Source organism: Trachypithecus francoisi, unplaced genomic scaffold (assembly GCF_009764315.1).
Source record: "Trachypithecus francoisi isolate TF-2019V2 unplaced genomic scaffold, Tfra_2.0 Lachesis_group5, whole genome shotgun sequence".
In the NCBI taxonomy this organism is placed as follows: domain Eukaryota; kingdom Metazoa; phylum Chordata; class Mammalia; order Primates; family Cercopithecidae; genus Trachypithecus; species Trachypithecus francoisi.
This window is the reverse complement of record NW_022681470.1, coordinates 128,660,821-128,682,264: the sequence shown is the minus strand read 5'-3', so window position 1 is coordinate 128,682,264 and position 21,444 is coordinate 128,660,821. Positions and strand designations below refer to the sequence as shown.

Genomic DNA, 21,444 nt, shown 5'->3' with positions numbered 1-21,444 from the left:
AGTGAGACTCCGTCTCAAAAAAAAAAGATATAACATACTATATAGCCAAGAACAGTGACTCACACTTGTAACCCCAACTACTCAGGAGATCTAGGTGGGAGGATCCCTTAAGGGCAGGAGTTGGAGATCAGCCTGGGCAACACAGTGATAACCCATCTCTAATAAAAATTTTAAAAATTAGCTGGGCATGGTGGCTCATGCCTGTAGTCTCAGCTACTCGGGAGGCTGAAGTGGGAGGATCCCCGGAGCCCAAGAATTCAAGGCTGCAGTGAGCTATGATCGTGCCACTACACTCCAGCCTAGGTGGCAGAGAGGGATCCTGTCTCCAAACAAAACAAAAAAAGCACCCCCTCCTCCACCATATTATATAATTAGCTTGGTGGAAAAAGAAAAAAGCACAATTGACAAAAAAATGGATTTTTCCAAGCACATCTAATTAGGGTTAGTTGTTGCTCTCATTTTTAGACAGTTCTCGTTTCCTACAACTTTCATAAGTTAACAAAGGCTTTTCTGGGTATACCGTTCCCACTCCATTTCCCTTCTTGGAGTTTTAAAAGCCTATTATCCATCTCACTAGAGTCAAGCCCTAAATAATGGATGATGACAGTGGAAAGTTTCATATTTTTACTAAAACTGAAAACAGTAAACTTAAATTCAAATTGCAAACTAATGTACAGTGTGCAAAATTAATCTCAATTCTGGTTCCCACCTTACAGCATTACCCTAAATCTCTTAATAAAAATTATCCATTGGTTACAGAAAACATCTCAGGAAAATAATACTAATATTCTATGGTGGTTTCCAATGTTGAAATGATATACTTAATAGATTAATACACACTGTACATAATTTATATGAAATACATAATTTGTTCAACATTCTGTTTGTTTTTAGAATTTACTATAAAAAGACAAAAGAGAAAAATATATTAATTTATAAGCAGTTAAACGCCCCAACCAAGGCTGTGGTTCAGTGGCTACTAATACATGGTTTTGGGAATTCTCTGGTCTAGTGTTAATCAGAATCTTATTCTTTGGGATAAAAGTGCTAAGGTAAGCCTGATTTATAATTAGAGGGAAAAAGAAACTCTCTCATGTCTTTCCAAATCCTTTCTATTCCATAAGGTCCTGTAGAAGTTTTTTTTTTTTTTTAGACGGAGTTTCTCTCTTGTTGCCCAGGCTGGAGTGGAATGGCATGATCTCAGCTCACTGCAACCTCTGCCTCCTGGGTTCAAGTGATTCTCCTGCCTCAGCTTCCCGAGCAGCTGAGATTATAGGCATGCGCCACCAGGCGTGACTAATTCTTGTAATTTTAGCAGAGATGGGTTTTCACCATGTTGGCCAGGATGGTCTCGAACTCCTGACCTCAGGTGATCCACCCGCCTCAGCCTCCCAAAGTGCTGGGATTACAGGCATGAGCCGCCGCGCCAGGCCTTGAAGGCCCTGTAGAAGTTCTACCTCCTCTATGAAGCCTTTCCACACTATTCTGTCTAAAATAATCTCTCTATTCATAGATGCCTTCTTTTTTTACCTTTTTGTAGTACAACTACTTACCATACAAACTAAATCATTTTAGCCTGACGTGATGGTCTTTTGATGTGCCAACTTGGCTGGCTAGGCCATAGTCCCCAGTTATCAAAACAAACAATCTAGGTGTTGCTGTGAGGGTATTTTGCAAATGTAATTAAAATTCATAATCAGTTGACTTTAAGAGAGAGTATCCTAGATAGTCTGGGAGGGCCTGATTCTATCAGTTGAAGGGCCTCAAGAGCACCACTGAGGACTCCCTGATGAAACAATGTTGTCTGTAGACAGCAGCTTCCGCCAATGCCCAAGAATTCCAGCCTGCCCTTCCTGATTGCCTTCTGTATGGATTTTAGATTTGCTCAGCCAGCCCCCACAACTGTATAAACCAACTCCTTGCAATAAATCTCTTTATATCACTTTTGCTTCTCTGGCTGAACCCTGACTAATACGCCTGATTAAATAATGTGTGTGTGTGTGTGTGTGTGTGTGTGTGTGTGTGTGTGTCTCATCTTCCCAGTCAGACTCAAGGACAGGAACTTGCGAATATAACAATAATAACTTACTGTACATTTACCATGTGTCAGATACAGTGTTAAGTCTTTCAATACATGAACTCATTTTATCCTTACAACCACCTGATATGAAAGTATTACTAATCTCCATTTTACAAAGCCTAAATAATTTGCCCAGCTTATATAGCTCAGAAATGGCAAAGCTGGAACTCAAACCTAAAGTTCTTTTACTCCAATGCTTACACTCTTAACTATTACAATGGATGGGGCCCTTCACACACAAACGGAAAGAGAAAGACAGAGGCATGCAGAGAAGAAAGCTATGGAACACAATATAGACCATGACTGTTAAACAGATATAAACTGTTTTTTTGTTGTTGTTGAGACAGGGTCTTACTCTGTTGCCCAGGGTGGAGTGCAGTGGCGCAATCTCAGCTCATGGCAACCTCTGCCTCTCAGGTTCAAGTGATTTTCCTGCCTTGCCTTCCTGACTAGCTGGGATTATAGGCGCGCACTGCCATGCCTGGCTAATTGTTGTATTTTTAGTAGAGATGGGGTTTCACCATGTTGGCCAGGCTGACCTCAAACTCCAGACCTCAAGTGATCTGCCCATCTCAGCCTCCCAAAGCACTGGGATTACAGGTGTGAGCCACCGTGCCCAGTGGTAAACTGCTTATTACAGTTTGCTGACAATCTGTCCTCCCTAACTCCTAAGCAATGATTTCAGCTCGGAGGCAATGCTCTCAATGGGACAGCTACAACAATCTTCCAGGAAATTTTTGAATTACAATGCTAGGTTACAGCAATGACAAGTAATGGGGTACTTGCCCCAGATCAAATGAAATAAGTCAAGGACTTGAGAACCTTCTCTATGTTCAACAGATATGTCAGAGCATCATTCAGTGTTAGATTACCAGGTGAATTAGTTCAATTCTACTTTATCTTCATAAAATCTGTGATGCAGGTAGGACAGAGATACTTTTCTTTGAACCTGTATAATGTAGTTAAAGCAAGCCAATGAAATAAAGTCACTTATTCAAAGTCACACAGTATAGCACAAGAAAAAGTGAGGCTGGGGCTTTCACTTCAGCCTAGCATTTTTTCTAATAGGCTGACATGATACGGTTTAGCTACTAGTAATTGAGAAGTTCTTCATGGGGGGGGGTTGTACCACTAATATCCAACATTTAAAAAGCTACATAGTGTTACTAAAGGAATAAGACAGATTTTCATAAGCCACATACGAAAGCAATCAGATTCCTCAAACTCTCCTCTTTGGGCATTTGCATTCACTGTCCTTTCTCTTTAAATGCTTTTTGCCTACATTCTCACACAATTGCTTCCTCTCATCAGCGTGCAATTCAAAATGCCATCTTTTCAGAGAGGCTTTTCCGGTTAAGACAGCATGCCTAGCCATTCTCTACTAAATATTGCTATTACTTTTTTTTTTTTGAAGCGCAGTTTCGCTCGTGTTGCCCAGGCTGGAGTGCAATAGTGCGATCTCGGCTCACCACAACCTCTGCCTCCTGGGTTCAAGCGATTCTCCTGCCTCAGCCTCCCTAGTAGCTGGGATTTCAGGCATGCACCACCACACCCAGCTAATTTTTTTTTTTTTTTTTTTTTTGAGACGGAGTCTCGCTCTGTCACCCAGGCTGGAGTGCAGTGGCCGGATCTCAGCTCACTGCAAGCTCCGCCTCCCGGGTTCACGCCATTCTCCTGCCTCAGCCTCCCGAGTAGTTGGGACTACAGGCGCTGCCACCTCGCCCGGCTAGTTTTTTGTATTTTTAGTAGAGACGGGGTTTCACCGTGTTAGCCAGGATGGTCTCGATCTCCTGACCTCGTGATCCGCCCGTCTCGGCCTCCCAAAGTGCTGGGATTACAAGCTTGAGCCACCGTGCCCGGCCACCCAGCTAATTTTTATTTTTTTTAGTAGAGACAGGGTTTCACCATGTTGGTCAGGCTGGTCTCAAACTCCCAACCTCAGGTGATCCGCCCACCTCGACCTCCCAAAGTGCTGGGATTACAGGTGTGAGCCACCACACCCGGCCAGTTATTACATATATTTTCATTGCACTTGTCAGAACCTTATTTATTTACTTGTTTTTGTTTTTATTATACACATTCCACAATAAGAATGTAAGCTTCTTGGCTGGATGTGGTGGCTCACACCTATAATTCCAGCACTTTTGGAGGCTGAGGCAGGTGGATCACCTGAGGTCAGGAGTCGAGACCAGCCTGGCCAACATGGTGAAACCTTGTCTCTATTAAAAACACAAAAATTCACAGGGTGTGGTGGCAGATGCCTGTACTCCCAGTTACTAGGGAGGCTGAGGCAGGAGAATTGCTTGAATCCGGGAGACGGAGGTTGCAGTGAACTGAGATCATGCCACTGCACTCCAGTTTGGGTGACAGTGAGACTCCATCTCAAAAAAAAAAAAAAAGAAAAAGCTCCGTAAGGCATGAATTCTGTCTTGCTTACCACAGTATGCCTAGCACCTAGAAAAATAACTTAGATGTAGATGTTCAAAAAATATTTAACTGACTGATAGATACCTCTTCTAAAATGGATTATACTTTTTATATTATTGCTATACGACAGTAGTTACGTTGAAAATAAATATTAAATAATAATAATAATAATTATTATTTTGATACAGGGTCTCATTCTGTTGCCCAGGCTGGAGTGTAGTGGTGCTTGGCCTCCTAAAGTGCTAGGATTACAGATGTGAGCCACCATACCTGGTGCTGGTTAAATTATAAAGAATAGAAAAAATAAGTGAAAGGAAAGATTTTGCAAACTTTTAAAGAGAATAAAAGAACCCACACTTTAAAACTTAAAACTTAAGCAAATAATATTTGTGGAACCTCTTTTGGATCTTTTGTGTCTCTTTATAATCTTCCTTAGTTCACAAAGATGAAATTGACTGAAGATTTTTTAGGGAATCTGTTCAAAGGTTATACACAGGATACTGTAATCCTTTGATGAGCATGTGTTTACTAAGCATGACTTTAAGATTATGCAGTTTTATATTTATATACCTAAAATTCAAAATTAGCAATTTTATTATATGCTTTGGTTCTCTTCAATCCACTTAAAAAAATAACAGTCCATGCACTAATACAGAGGGAGAGAGGCAATCAGTTTAGACTCCACATTTCAAAGCAGTAATGACCAGGACCAGAAGTATGTGTGGATATTGCCATAATTCATGAAATGGCCAGGTAATTACTTAGGCAGATATTGTAAAACTGAACCACGGGAGAAACCAATTTCAAATATATTACATTTCAAGTTAGGAAGCCTGATTAGACTTTTAAAAAAGGTATAATCTGTAATATAAAACATATGAATTATACACACATACACACACACACATCTGTTGCTTTCCTCTAAACATCTAAGAATTTGCACATTTGCATAAGTGGTTTCATATTGTTTTACTTTCAATATCTCTATATATTTCAGATGTCTCTCTTATAGCTGGATTTTGATTTTCTTTTTTTTTTTTTGGAGATGGGGTCTTGCTTTGTTGCCCAGGCTAGAGTGCAATGGTGCGATGTCAGCTCACTGCAGCCTCTGCCTCCCAGGTTTCAGCGATTCTCCTGCCTCAGCCTCCTGGGTAGCTGGGATTACAGGCGCATGCCATCATGCCTGGCTAATTTTTGTAGTTTTAGTAGAGACGGGGTTTCACCATGTTGGCCAGGCTGGTCTCGAACTCCTGACCTCAGGTGATCCACCCATCTTGGCCTCCCCAAGTGCTGGGATTACAGGCATGAGCCACCGCGCTTGGCCTGGATTTTGATTTTTAAATACAACCTCACAATCTTTGTCTTTCAACTGAATCATTTGGTTCACTGATAATACACTGTAATTACCATCATATGTGGGTTTAAATATACTACATCTGATGCCATGGTAAGCCACCCAAATCTCCTTCTCCAGGATTGGAGCACTTATTCCTTCAGCACTGGGAGTATAGGTAGCAAATAGCTCTCAGCTGAGTCCTTCTTTAGGACTGCCCTCAGCCAGAGTACAGCCTTGCCCAAGGTGATACCTCCTTGCAGGGATGGGGGTAAAGGTGGGAATCTGCTTCCACTGACTGGTCAGTGAGGGGGATAAAGGTCTGGACCTTTGCAAGGTCATCCAGCTCCAGAATTCCCTATAGGGTTGACCTTTAAGGCCTTTGTTACTACTGCAGTGCAGTTCAACTTTTCCCTCTGACTTACTCTGCTTCCTCACTCTCTACAGGTGTTAATCCCAAGAGCCCAACTTAATCAACTTGCTGCAGGCAAATCTTAGTCTCTAAGTCTGCTTTCCAGGGAATTCAATCTGTGACAACTTTCATCTTATTATGTTTTTTTTTTTTACTTATCCTGCCTGTTCTGTTTCTTTTTCTTTACTTTCTTGCCTTCTTTTGGGCTATTCTTTTATTCTTTTTTTTTTCCCTGAGAGACTGAGTTTTGCTCTTGTTGCCCAGGCTGGAGTGCAGTGGCACAATCTTGGCTCACTGCAACCTCCGCCACCCGGATTCAAGTGATTCTCCTGCCTCAGCCTCCCAAGTAGCTGAGATTACAGGCATGTGCCACCACGCCCAGCTAATTTTGTATTTTTAGTAGAGGTGGGGTTTCTCCATGTTGGTCAGGCTGGTCTCCAACTCCCAACCTCAGGTGAGCCACCCGCCTCAGCCTCCCAAAGTGCTGGGATTACAGGTGTGAGCCACCGCACCTGGCCTCTTTTATTCTTTTATTATTCAATTTTTTCTATGTTAGTTTGGAAATGATACACTCTTTTTCTATTCTATAGGTTATCCTAGAAATAATAATATGCATCCTTGAATTATCAAAGTCTAAAGTTAACTGGTTGATTCTTTTATCCTACTCTGCAATATTGTAAGGACTTAAACACTTTAACTTCCTTTATCCTTCTCCCATTTTATATGTAATTGTTATTCTAGGTATTGCAGCATATAAATGGAATCATACAATATTCGTCTTTTTGTGTTTGGCTTCTTTCACGTAGCATAATGTTTCCAATATTCATCCATGTTGTAGCATGTATCGGAATTTCACTTTTTTTAAAGGCTAATATTCCATTGTATCTATATACAATATTTTGTTTATCCATTCATCTGTGGATGGACAGTTGACTTGTTTCCATCTTTTGGCTACTGTGAATAATGCTACTGTGAACCTTGGTGTGCCAGAATCCATTTAAATCCCTGATTTCAATTTTTTTTGGTATATATACCCAGAAATGGATTTAATGGATCATAAGGTAATTCTATGTTTAACAATTTGAGAGCCCTCCATACTATCTTCCTGATTCTTTTTCTTTAGATCTTTTTTTTTTTTTTTTGAGACAGAGTCTCCCTCTGTCACCCAGGTTGGGGTGCAGTGGTGTGATCTCAGCTCACTGCAACCTCTACCTCCTGGGTTCATTTGATTCTTGTGCATCAGTCTTCTGAGTAGCTGGAATTACAGGTGTGTGCCACTACACTCGGCTAATTTTTTGTATTTTTAGTAGAGACAAGTTTTCGCTATGTTGGCCAGGCTGGTCTCAAACTCCTGGAGTCAAGTGATCTGCCCACCTTGGCCTCCCAAAGTGCTGGGACTACAGGCGTGAGCCACCATGCCCAGCTCTGATTCTTTTTTACATATTACAATTCTCTGTTAAAATTATCCATTGTTTTACCTATTTCTTCTACCTTTATTCCTATTTAATTGAACATGAATATAAACAGTTATTTTTACATCCTTTTTGAATAACTCTAACCTGGATCATCTGCAGATCTGCTTCTAGTATCTGTGCTTATCTCTTGATATTTGGTCATTTTATTTTGTCTTTTGGCATTCTTTGTACTTTTTCACATAATGTCTCCAGAGAGGGTTTCCTTCTGTCTAGCAGACAAAGGTAATGGTAGCTGATCACCTTAACAAAATCAGGGGCTGTTTGAAGTTGAGGCTCTGTTGTAGCTCTGGGTAAAGCTCTAGCTACTTATGTCCAAGGATATAGATCCCTCTAGGATTTTTAACTGAGAGCTTGGTATTCACTGGGGTTTCTCCTTCTGGCAAGTTCATAACTCTAATCTGTATCTTGTGAGACTGCCAAAGTGTCTGCTCTGCTTTTCAAGGGTTTTCCAATGAGGTTTTTAACCTCCCATTCTGCAGAGCCAGGAATTGGCAAATATCCCAGTGGGATAACTGGCTATATGCATGAGGTTCCCCTGGTTTTCTACAAAGGCTCTGCTGGTTTCTTGTCCCCAGTAGGGGCTTTCCGCCAATATAAGGTTTCTGCTTGTCAGACCCCTGCCCATGCCCAGAATCAGCAAATTCCCCCCAGGGTAAAAGAGACCATAAAAGTCAGCTCACCATTCTGAGACTCTTTTAGTTTACCTTTACTCCTGGGGTTCATTCCTTTAAGGTCTCAGCCCAAAGCATGGTGTGTGCCAGGGTTCCCATCCCATCCTTGGTTGGATGTAGTAGATTTTTATTACCCTAGCCCCACAAAACTGTATATTTCAATTTTAGATCATACATCTCCAGTTAATAGCAGCCACAAAAACTAGGCTCAGCTCTTTCAAATCTTATCCTCTCGGCTGGGTGCGGTGGCTTATGTATGTAATCCCAGCACTTTGGGAGGGCAAGGCAGGTGGATCACCTGAGATTAGGAGTTTGAGACCAGTCTGGCCAACATGGCGAAACCCCATCTCTACTAAAAACAGAAAAATTAGCCAGGTGTGGTGGTGGGTGCCTATAGTCCCAGCTACTTGGGAGGCTGAGACAGGAGAATCATTTGAACCTGGGAGGCAGAGGTTGCAGTGAGCCGAGACTGCACCATCGCACTCCAGCCTGGGTGACAGAGCAAAACTCTGTCTCAAAAAAAAAAAAAAAAAAAAAAACTTATCCTCTCCCAGATCTTGATCAAGTAATTCCCTCCTATCTTGTTAGCACTTTGTGGCTTTGAAATATACTTTTTAAAAGGTTATTTTATTTTTGAGATGAAGTCTTGCTCTGTTGTCCAGGCTGGAGTGTGTTGTGGCAGGATCATAGTTCACTACAATCTCAAATTCCTGGATTTAAGGGATCCTACCACCTCAGCGTCCCAAGTAGGTGGGACTACATGTGTATGCCACCCTGCCTGGCTAAAATATACTTTAACAATATTTGTTTTGCTTGCTTTTTAGTTCCAATCCCACAATTGCTATACAATATTAGTACTATCTTAGCTTAGTACTACTGACTTTAGTACTACTAGTTATGACAGGTTTTAAGAACATAATCCCAAATGCAGAATAACTCTAATTTTTTAAAAGCCAGTCTTAGGAAAATGATATATTTTAGACTCAGAAAGCTCTTTCATTGTCTTCAGGGTTTGATAAGATAACCATTAAATTATGCTAGAATTATGTTCTGTTTTCATTTCTTATAAATTAAAGGGAAATTAAATTAAAGTGAAAAGTAATGAAGCACTTCAACTCTAATTTACTCATGACAGAATATATACCAATATTTGCCTTACATTTGAAGGATATTGTAATAATACAAGATATTTAAAAACATATCCATTTCATTTTGTCTTAATCTCTTAGAACAGTCTTTCTAACATTACCAGATGATGTTAACAGGTCTTCCTGGAAGGCTGTGGTGGGGACATGGTTTTTTCTGATCAAGTATATTTGCTCTGTCTTGGAGATGCATAACACACATTGGTATTTAAAAGACCCTAAGAAGTCCTCAGTAAAGTCAGCTGTTATCTTTATTTAACCCTCTGTTTCCAAATACATCTGACCAGGGACATATTTTATCCATGGAATATCTATTAATGTGCTCCAAGGTGCCTAGTTTGAGAAAGGTGGCCTAGAGAAAGAGAAATACACATTTCAAATAGTTTTGGTTATTTGTATGTTTTTGAACTTGATTATCTACCTCCTGTTTCCTCCTTCTTCACTGAAGGCTAGAAACTGAGTTTTGTGGGGTTTTATTCGCTTTATTAAACTGTCACTTCTTCTGTCAGTCTTTTCTGATGTAGGGTAGCAGGAGTATGAGTTTCACAGAGAGACAGAATTAGGATCAAATTCTGGTTCCATCATCTTGGGCAAATTCTCCTATCTCTCTGGGTCATAGTTCTTTATCTATATACTATTATACTAAGGATTAATGAACATGTAAAGTACCCAGTACATTGGCCCCGGAGGTACCTCCTATCTTAAAATTCCTCAAGGATCTAGAAAGGCCAGTTGGAATGAACATAGGATTGCTATCTTTGAACCTTGACTTAGGACTCTTCTTTACTAACTCATTCCCCTCCCTTGCCTAGTTAAGAGACTGTAACACTCCTGCGGAATAACGCGTTTTTGTATCCTGACTGATGGAGCACCTCGTGTTAAACTGGTTTTTATTTTCTTAGAACTTGGGGAAGCTCCAGGTTTCCGTCTTATGTTCCCATAACAGTTACTATCTTATTTATCTTACCTTACCGTAAGTACTCATTTTCTTTCTGATCCAGTGTAAGTTTTATAAGGTCAAAGACATTTTTTCCCTGTTATATGCATGCACCACTGGCCTGGGTAAAGAGTAGCCACTCAATAACTATAGAATCTTTAATAAATTATAATAATTGGAACTCCTAAAATCATTATTATTCAAATATAATCCTGAGATGAAGTGTTTTAATATTCTTTATATTAGAAAGTACAGGTAGAGGCCGGGTGCAGTGGCTCACGCCTGTAATCCCAGCTCCTTGGGAAATCAAGGAGGGCGGATCACTTGAGGCCAGGAGTTTGAGACCAACCTGGGCAACATGGTGAAATCCTGTCTTTGCTGAAAATATAAAAATTAGCCAGGCAAGGTAGTGCAAGCCTGTAATTCCAGCTACTCGGGAGGCTGAGGCAAGAGAATCGCTTGAATCTGGGAGGCAGAGGTTGCAGTCAGCTGAGGTTGCACCACTGCACTCCAGCCTGGCCTGGGCAACAGAGCGAGATTTCATCTCAAAAAAAAAAAAAAAAAAAAGAAAAAGAAAGTACCGGTAGAAAACAAGGAGTTAAATTTACTTGAAATTCTCAAATTTTTAAAATATAAGTCTATAGAATCAATGAACACTACTAGAAATCTTAGACTGATACAGTCATTTTTCTGAGATATATCCAATCACTAGTATAGAAACAGAATAACATTCTTTCTAGATACCTTTTGGTATTCAAGAGTAACTCCATTTATTCAAAAGATGTGTTCTAGAAAGTCTGCCTGTAAATAAAGTTTTATAGTCTAAACATTAAAAAACTCATCTGATTGAAATAAACTAAAACTTAAATATAGTTAAAATATATATATATATCTAAAAAATAAAAATACCTCTTTGTATTGAGGATGTCCCCACACTAACTAATGTAATGTATTTTAATTTCTGAACACTGGAATTTTCAAAGTGGGGAAAACTTTACTAACTTTACTAACTGGTCATATCAAAAAACTAAGAAGATTAATACAATTCTAATGTCAAATTAACTTTTATTTTAAAAAACATCGTTAGTAAGTATGTAAGTAGTAAACATAGTGTGTTATGAAGAGGCTTTTTAGTAAACAGGAAATTTAAAATACTTACTATTATTTTCTTACAGTCCTTTCCTCTGCATAATTCTGTATAGGTAGAATACTGCACATATATAATCCAGCTTCCAACAAAAACCGCTAACCAGGAAAAGAAAAGATATTTCATCCGCACATATGAGAAGCGAGCCTGTGAGTAAAAAAGAACATAACAATCATTCATTCAGCACCAAATCAGCATTCGATGTCCTAGAACGTGACTTCTCACCCTTCTTGGAATAACCCAATATATATTCTAGGCTTTCATATGGCAATTCTAGAACAAAGTGCACTTTGACTGAGTCCAAACAGCACTGGTCTCAGAAAAGGAAGCCCCTTGGTCCTGCCAAGGAAAAAGGGAACAAAATATCCTTTAAGATGTATAACCTTTCAAATACCACCATCATCCAAAGCTACTTTTTAGGCACAAGCACGTGTACCACGCTACCCTGGGCACCTTGTGAGATCACGTAAATAGAGGTACAATTCCTATTTACTAGAAGCTTACAAAAGACTGTTTCACATAAGAATCTTAAAGGTCTTTAGGAACATCATGATAAAAATAATTTTGTTTTAAAGAAATAAGAACAGAGAATCTGGCTATTTGTCTAATGTCTCATACTGACAACCAGAACGAGAAATTAAGCTCTACAGTCATTTCTATTTCCCTATTGTATTCACCAGGGCTTTATGTTCCTTTTGTTCAACCAACCAAATGTTTCACCTAATAGATATTCTGGAAACTGAGGAGACGCTAACAACTGTTAAAGGAGAAATGACTGAAGAAGGGTTAAGATATATTAAAAATAAATTACTCTTTGCATGTCACTTGTAAAGCTACACAATAGGATCTTCTTTGCATTGTTTTGTTTCCCGTGCTCTTGTGTTCTAATTGCAACTCGGGCTGGTTGAAGCCTTTTTTCCATCAACTACATATCAAACAGTTTCATCTTCAAAAGTGACACTTGAAGTCAAGACTAGTTGACATTTATTTTTTGAGTCTGTAGCACCCATGGTCTGGTTTTATAAACAGCAGAACTGAGGACTACGAAGAGAATTCGGCAGAATAAATTAAAGATACGTAAACAAACAATGAAAAGCTAGTTTTGCTTTTACAATCACGAGCCAGTTTCTCACACTGGGAACAGTAGGATACTGTGAGCACTGTGAGCATGCAAAGAAGCAGAGAGAGATGAGACAGAAGCGCACCTGCAGAAGACAATGAGTGCAAACGAAAAAGAGACTCAGGAAATACTCAATTCTGTTGGCCCTATTTGTGGTTTAGATATTTTTGTGAGGTTAACAGATGGTGAATCCCTGTACCAAAAGGCTTGAGTACAATGAATTCTCAGTAAAATTGTAGGTCTTTGAGCTTTATTATTAAAATTAAAAAGTGCCTTTAATGCAAGATACTTTTGTATTGCTCTAAGCAAAAAGAAAATTCAGATTAAACCCCAAATTAAATCACATAAATGACAATGGGGTACATACCATGGGGTTTGTTTGAAAGATATTTAAGATGACTTGTCTCTAATAAGAGCTCTGGTCATCAGATAGAAATTGACGTGTACTAACATTGCGAACCTAAATAAGCTGAAATGACATAATGCCTATAAAATATAAGCATATTGCTGGACACATAGTAAGTATTCAGCAAATGTTAGCTAAATCAATTTGCCAGTCACTGGGCAAGAAGCCAACAATACTGCCAGTGGCTATTATCTTTTCGGACTTGCCAAAAAGAAAACTGAATCTGAATCTGATCAAGCCTTTTAGCTGCAGCTACCAGTTTACAGGAAATACATGAGACAGAGGAACACAAGTGACACTTAAGTAAGTGACACTATAAGGATATAATCAGCAAACTCCAGCCTGTGGGAAACACTGCAATACAAAAATCCAGTTTCTTCAGCAAATAAATTACAAGGAGGGAGAAAAGGGGAAGGTGAAACTGAAAGAATAAAAACCGGCCGGGCGCGGTGGCTCAAGCCTGTAATCCCAGCACTTTGGGAGGCCGAGACGGGCGGATCACGAGGTCAGGAGATCGAGACCATCCTGGCTAACATGGTGAAACCCCGTCTCTACTAAAAAAAATACAAAAAACTAGCCGGGCGACGAGGCGGGCGCCTGTAGTCCCAGCTACTCGGGAGGCTGAGACAGGAGAATGGCGTGAACCGGGGAGGCGGAGCTTGCAGTGAGCTGAGAGCCGGCCACTGCACTCCAGCCTGGGCGGCAGAGCAAGACTCCGTCTCAAAAAAAAAAAAAAAAAAAAAAAAAAAAAAAGAATAAAAACCATTTAAGAAATATATTAGGCTAGATGTGGTGGCTCACATCTGTAATCCCAGCACTTTCAGAGGTTGAGGTAGGAGAATCACTTGAGTACAGGAATTTGAGACCAGCCTGGACAATATAGTGAGATAATGTCTCTATGAAAAAATTTAAAAATTAGCCAAGGCCAGCCTGGAGCTCATGCCTGTAATCCCAGAACTTTGGGAGGCCAAGGCAGGCGAATAACTTGAGGTCAGGAGTTCGAGACCAGCCTGGCCAACATGGTAAAATCCCGCCCATACTAAAAATACAAAAATTAGCTGAGTGTGGTGGCATGCACCTGTATTCCCAGCTACTCAGGAGGCTGAGGCAGGAAAATTGCTTGAACCTGGTAGGCGGAGGTTGTAGTGAGCCGAGATTGTGCCACTGCATTCCAACCTGGGTGACAGAGCAAGACTCCATCTCAAAAAGTAAAAATAAAAATTAGCCAAGCATGGTGGCTCACACCTGCAGTCCCAGCTATTTGGGAGGCCAGGGTGAGAGGATTGCTTGAGCCTGGGAGGCAGAGGTTGTGGTGAGCCAAGACTGCATTGCTGCACTCCAGCCTGGGTGACACAGAGAGACCCTATTTCAAAAAATGAGAGAAATATATCAAATAATTACAACACACGTATCTTTTTTGAGTCCTGATTCAAATGAAAACCTGTAAAAAATGACATTCGTAAGACAATTGAAAATTTTAAGAATGACAGTATACTTGATGACAGTAAAGGATTATTTTAGTTTTTTTTAGGTGTGATAATGATTCTGTGATAATATTTAAATATTTTTCTTTTCTCTATCAAATAGCTATGTTTTTCTACTTCCTCTGGCATATGTTTAAATGGAGAAACACCCTATGAACTGGAATGCCCAGTGACTACTTGTCATGATAAAGAATGCCAAACATTTTTGAGAGGAAGTTAGATTAATGATGTTCCCAGCAGGGCACTGGGCATCACCTATTGTAGACATAATAACAAAAGGAGTGAGACACATTTTTCTTCCAGCTTGCCATGGAGAATTGCTGTGATTTGGGGTAACACAAAGTAGTAAAAGGACCTTCATGGGTCCTTTAATATCTGCAGATCCTGCAGCCTCACATTTAAAAATAATGATTGAAGAAACAGCCATAAATTACATCTGTAGCTATTAACCAATTTAATTTCCCTGTGTGCCACTCACTAAAATGTTTCTAGCGGTCTGTTCTGTACCAATTACCTAGATAATGTAGTCTTTGATTAAGAAATGTCATCTGACCTTTTTATTTATGCTGAACTATTCACAATGACTGCCCAGTAGTTTTTTATTCTGCAGATTGTGTGCCTAGCTAGTAATGGTATGTTGCTTTATTCCTCATTTTGTTCCTGAAAAGCAGGGTAAGAATTTTCATAAATACACTATGGCAGTGATTCTCAAATGGACTTAATTTGCCCCACAGGGGACACTTGGCAATGTCTGGAGATGTGTTTGGTTTCCCAACTGGAGGTTGCTACTGAAATCTTGTGGAATAGCAGCCAGAGATGCTGCTAAACATCCTACAATGTACAATGTAGCCCCCCACAGCAAAGCACCATCAGGCCCACAATGTGTTTGAGAAACTCTGTATCACAGTTACACAATAAAATGAAAACAAAAATTGTGGGGTTGAAAGAGCCAAATTTGTACGACACTAGCATTTTATCTTAAATTAGCCTTTAATGCATAAACTATTACTCAATTTTTAAAATATAACATCTGTCTGGAAATAACAGAAGCAGTTATCACTAGAGTAAATGATTGCCAGTATTTTATTGTAAGCCTGTGATGACACAAAATGCCAATTCTACTCTAAAAAATAGTAATAATTTTTCTTCTTTTAAAATATTATTGATTTCATTGTGATAACTTATTTCAAAACAAACCTGAAAATCTTTGATCTTGTTTGTAACTTTACATTAAGTTTTAAAAATAGGCAGGAAGAGGCAACATACCAAAATTTGGCCATTTAAGACTACTTCTGGCCGTGCAGTGGCTCACATCTGTAATCCCAGCACTTTGGGAGGCTGATGCCAGGGGATCATCAAATCAAGAGAACGAGCCCATCCTGGCCAACACAGTGAAACCCCTACTCTACTAAAATACAAAAATTAGCTAGGCGTGTTGGTGGGAGCCTGTAATCCCAGCTATTCGGGAGGCTGAGGCAGGAGAATCACTTGAACCCAGGAGGTGGAGGTTGCAGGGAGCCGAGACCATGGCACTGCACTCCGGCCTGGGGGACAGAGTGACACTCCATCTCAAAAAAAAAAAAAAGGCTACTTCTATTATCTACTTTTCATACTCTGCATCTTTCATAAACTTGTAAAGCACAAAGTCCTTTTACTTTACCCCTAAATACTCTATACACAAATGTTCTTAATTTTGAGAGTGGGGACTCTGTCTCAAAACAAAACAAAAATGGCAATATGATTCTACTGGTCAGAGTTTTAGCATTCTTAATCTTTTTAAGAGGTGAATTTTTGTATTTATAGAGAGAATCTGAATTATTCTTTGATCTGAAGTTTAAAGATTTTATTTGCAGGAGCATATTCTGTGTTTTGATTTTATGAAAACTCTGGAAATAAAGTTTCAATAAAAAACAGATAATTTTCACATTTTCTCTGAATGCTGGTTCATATTTCTTTGGCTTAGAGGCTGACAGCATAACAAAAAGCCAAGAACAACCAGGGAATTAATTGCATGGGGTGATTCTCAAGCCTGTGACTAGGCTCCACGGTAAAACACTATTTCAAAGAAGTGTCAAAGTAAAAGAAATAGCTCGTGATACATTAAGTGAAAAAAATCCGCTTTCAAAATCACATGAATGATATGTTCCCAATTTGACTTTTAGAAAGAGAAATCATCAAAAAACTTTAGAAACTACAAGGAAATAAACAAAACATGAAGGGTTGTTGTCTCAAAATGTCAAGAGGTAGTGGGATTATGGATAATTTTTATTTTTCTTCTCTTAATTTTCTATAACAAATATGTATTAGTTTTTTAATTAGAAAAATCTATTTGCATATATGTGTTTAATGTACATATTTAAATATGCCTCTAAGATCTACAAGTCTCTTGATGCTTAAAAAAATCTTTTTTACTGTAAAATATTAATATAGAATTATTTAAAATATATAAATACAGCTTACATTATAATTATAAAGCAAATAACTAAATAACTACCACTTGGGTAAAAATACAGAATTTTCTGGCTAGGTGTGGTGGCTCATGCCTGTAATCCCAGCACGTTGGGAGGCTGAGACGGGCAGATCACCTGAGGTCAGAAGTTCGAGGCCAGCCTGGCCAACATAGTGAAACCCCATCTCTATTAAAAATACAAAAATTAGGCCGGGCGCGGTGGCTCAAGCCTGTAATCCCAGTACTTTGGGAGGACGAGACGGGCGGATCACGAGGTCAGCAGATCGAGACCATCCTGGTTAACACGGTGAAACCCCGTCTCTACTAAAAATACAAAAACTAGCCGGGCGAGGTGGCGGGCGCCTGTAGTCCCAGCTACTCGGGAGGCTGAGGCAGGAGAATGGCGTAAACCCGGGAGGCGGAGCTTGCAGTGAGCTGAGATCCGGCCACTGCACTCCAGTCCGGGCGACAGAGCGAGACTCCGCCTCAAAAAAAAAAAAAAAAACAAAAAACAAAAATTAGCTGGGCATGATGGCATGTGCCTGTAATCCCAGCTACTTGGGAGGCTGAGGCAGGAGAATCACTTGAACCCAGGAGGCAGAGGTTGCAGTGAGCTGAGATTGTGCCATTGCACTCCAGCCTGGGCGGCAAGAACAAAACTCCGTCTCAAAAAAAATAAATAAATAAAAACCCCATAATTTTCTAATACCCTCACTGACCCCCAGCCTCCCAACATGCTCTTGACTACCATGATAATCATCTGTTTATGTGCTTTTCTAAGTAGTTTAACCGCTGATCATGTATCCCTACAATGCAGAGTTTGATGTTGATTGTTTGAACTTTACACAAGTAGAAGCCTATTCTATTTCGACTTGCATCCATCCCTCAGCATTATATCATGAGATTTAAGCATGCTGATACATATAGTCAGTTTGTTAATTTTCTTTGCTGTAGAGTATTCCACTGATTTTTCAGTAAGTAATCTTTATACTTTTATATACAAAGAATATTTAAAATGTATATTTTATTTAAAACATTTTAAATGTATATTTAATATTTAAAATACTTAATTTAAATTAAAAATATATATTTAAAATATTTAAAAATGTATATTTTTCTCTTCAACTTCTGTAAGGAAAAAAAATCCACATAATATGGAGCTGCATTCTGTGCCAGTCACTGCAGGAGATACTCTGTGTATCCCATATGTTATATTTAATGTTCCTGAAAAATCATAGACTTAGAAGGTTTGAAAGAGACTTTGGAAACATATAATTCAACCACATGCTGATGTGATATTAGGCTTAGAATGCTGAAACAGTTTTGGCTCCAACTCTGTTGTGCCAGGAGGAAGTCTAAAGGTTTTACACAGGAAGTGTTACAGACATGCCCTGGGGTGGGTACAATTCTAGGTCTTAGCTACTGAGGAAGTGACTTCTCCTGGCAAAAGCTGAAGACTATAATCCTTTTCTTTGCTCCTGCTGCTTTAGAGAACACAGGCCAGGCACATGTTGAAACGGCTTCAAGGCTAAGAAAACATAAAAGGCATCCCCAGGGTTAAAAAAGCAGGCATGCAGATGGGTTTTAATTAACAATTAGACAGCCAGCATCTTACAGAGCATACAGAGGAAGGTGTAACCTCCACTAGCAATCTATATATAAAAGGAATGTTGGCATTTGCAATTGCAGGTGAAGAGAACTCATCATAGGGATCTTCAACATCCCAGTGCAGAAGGACAAGGATAAGCAAAAACACTAAGTGTTTTGATTTTCTATTGCTATACAACAAACCATCTAAAACTCGGAGGCTTAAAATAACTATTTGTCTCTCATGGTTCTGAGGGATGACTGGACGAAGTTAAGCAGTTCTCTCTTTAAGGTTCTCATGCATTTATGATCAAGACTGGAGCCATCTGAAGGACTATGTGGGTTGGATGTGCAGATAGATGGCTTCTTCATTCACATGTCCAACCTCTCAACTGACGTGGCTGGAACAGCTTTATGTGGCCAGCTGGGCTTCTTCAACGTTTGGTGGTGTCAAGGTAATTGAACTTCTTACATGATGGCTGACTTTACTCAGAGTAAGTGTTCCAAGACAGCAAAGGGAAGGCTGCATCATTTCTGTAGAATTCTTTTGGTTAGAAATGGCCAGCTCAGAATTAACAGAGGAGAGGACCACATAAGGGAATGACTACTAGTAGGCATGGTTCACTGAGGGGTCTTCTTTGGAGACCAGCTACCACTCCAGAAGAGGATCAGCAAAGCAGGGTCTAGGGGTAAGGAGAAAAGCAATAGGGCCATCCCAACTAGAATAGAGACAGCTTTCTTGGCCATTCTGATTAAGGGTTCTTTCTTCTGCCTTAGAGGGGAAGAACTGGACGTTCCCATTAGAATCCATTAATAGTATTTGTAGTCACATGTAATTATGCCTAAGTTGACTGAAAACAGTTCTCATTGCATATGATGGGCTCAATAACTATCAACATCTTTAGCTACGTACACAAAGTTCCATGATAAAGAACTCCAAAGTATTAGAAATTGCTCATGATACTAAGAGCGGTGGCTCACACCTATAATCCCAGCACTTTGGGAGGCTGAGGATTGCTTGAGCTCAGGAGTTTGAGACCGGCCTAGGCAAAAAAGTGGGACCCCATCTCTACAAAAAATAAAAAATCAGCTGGGTGTGATGGCACATGCCTGTGGTCCCAGATACACAGGAGGCTGAGGTAGGAGGATTGCTTAAGCCCAGGAGTTCAAGGCTACTGTGAGCCATGTTCACACCACTGCACTCTAGCCTAGGTGACAGAGCAAGACCCTGTCTTAAAACAAACAAACAAACAAAAACACTCCTTGCGACATGGACATAATAGAATTCATATTACCTTATTATTGCAGTTAAGATGTTAAGATTCTGGCACCAGAATGGGCAAATCAGGTGTCCATTTCTCCCTTAGATTAGGCCTAAGGTGCCACAGTGGATCTAGTGCTTACTAAAACATACAATAGCCACACACAAATCTTTGATGGGAATCCTAATTGGCACTTAAACTCACTAATGATTCAGTTACTAAAAATAAAGTTTAACTCTGTTTTATCTAAACTTAGAGAAGAGAATGCATGGTCCTTTTATACTTCAGATTCTAAAGTATATTTTAGGGCAAAATTTACTTGGAGTAGTTACTTCTAAGGACTTACAAGCTTATTAATATAACAATTTTCAACACAGCTTAGACTCTTGGAGTATCCAGGGGTTGATTATAATTTAGCTAAAACTTTATTACTGTAAAGGCTTTTAAAAAATAAATTAACTTTAATTGCTAATATTCTGTGAGATTGGTGAAAAAGGCTACGGTGTCCTGAAACTTCCTCTCCAGTCTTTATTCATGTGACTCCTAGACACATGGTAATTAAATATTGAAACCTAATCTCCCCTTGATACATAAAAAAGCAGAGGTATATGTCCAAATACTGAAGAGGTCAGGGAGGGGTGGAGGAGGTTGTTCACCTCCAAGTATCTGTATTCTGCCTTTGTTATCACTGAAAGGACTGTGGTTGCTCAGAGAATGTGGTCCCAAAGGAGCTACTGTTCATACAGCAGAGACTCAGTGAGGAGATATGCTATTCCCATATAGCATATTGTTTGGTACTCTGACATAGATTTCCAGGAGTCCTAGAACAGAACAACATTTCTTAACAACAACAACAAAAAAAATTGGAAAGTGACCATCTAATTCTTTTTTTTTTTTTGATGGAGTTTCGCTCTGTCTCCCAGGCTGGAGTCTCAGTTCACTGCAACCTCTGCCTCCCAGGTTCAAGTGATTCTCCTACCTCAGCCTCCCAAGTAGCTGGGATTACAGGTGTGCACCACCACATCCCGCTAATTTTTGTATTTTTAGTAGAGATGGGGTTTTGCCACGTTGGCCAGGCTGGTCTCTAACTCAGGTGATCCGCCTGCCTCGGCCTCCCATAGTTCTGGGATTATAGGCATGAGCTACCTCGCCCAGCCCCATCTAATCCATTCTAATCAGTCATCTCTGAAGGTAAATACTTAGTTTGTTAAGCAATTAAAACACAAGTGGAATATAAAATGATAAATACATTAGAGCTAGAAGAGTTTTCACTGAACCCAGATTCCATCCTTCTTACTGAAATAATGCCAGATTGCTACGCCAGTGGAGAAAAAATGGACAATGAATAATTACATTAAAAAATTAAATGATCCCGTTTGACATATTTCTTTCCTAGCTGTTTTCCATGTTTAAAATATATTATAAGAAAAATAAAGTTGGGGTCATATGAAACATTACTTATCTCTTTTTCTCATTTAACATAAACATGTTCTTATGCCATTATATAGT

General features: G+C 39.5%; 1 protein-coding gene across 1 annotated transcript in view; it reads right to left on the bottom strand.

The window, feature by feature from the left end:
* Positions 1-21,444, bottom strand: part of DIPK1A (divergent protein kinase domain 1A) — a 125,033-nt gene that overhangs the window by 23,710 nt on the left and 79,879 nt on the right. The window contains exon 2 of the mRNA XM_033196662.1: positions 11,640-11,774. Within this exon, the coding sequence (XP_033052553.1) occupies positions 11,640-11,774 (135 nt within the window). The remainder of the gene's footprint in view (positions 1-11,639; positions 11,775-21,444) is intronic.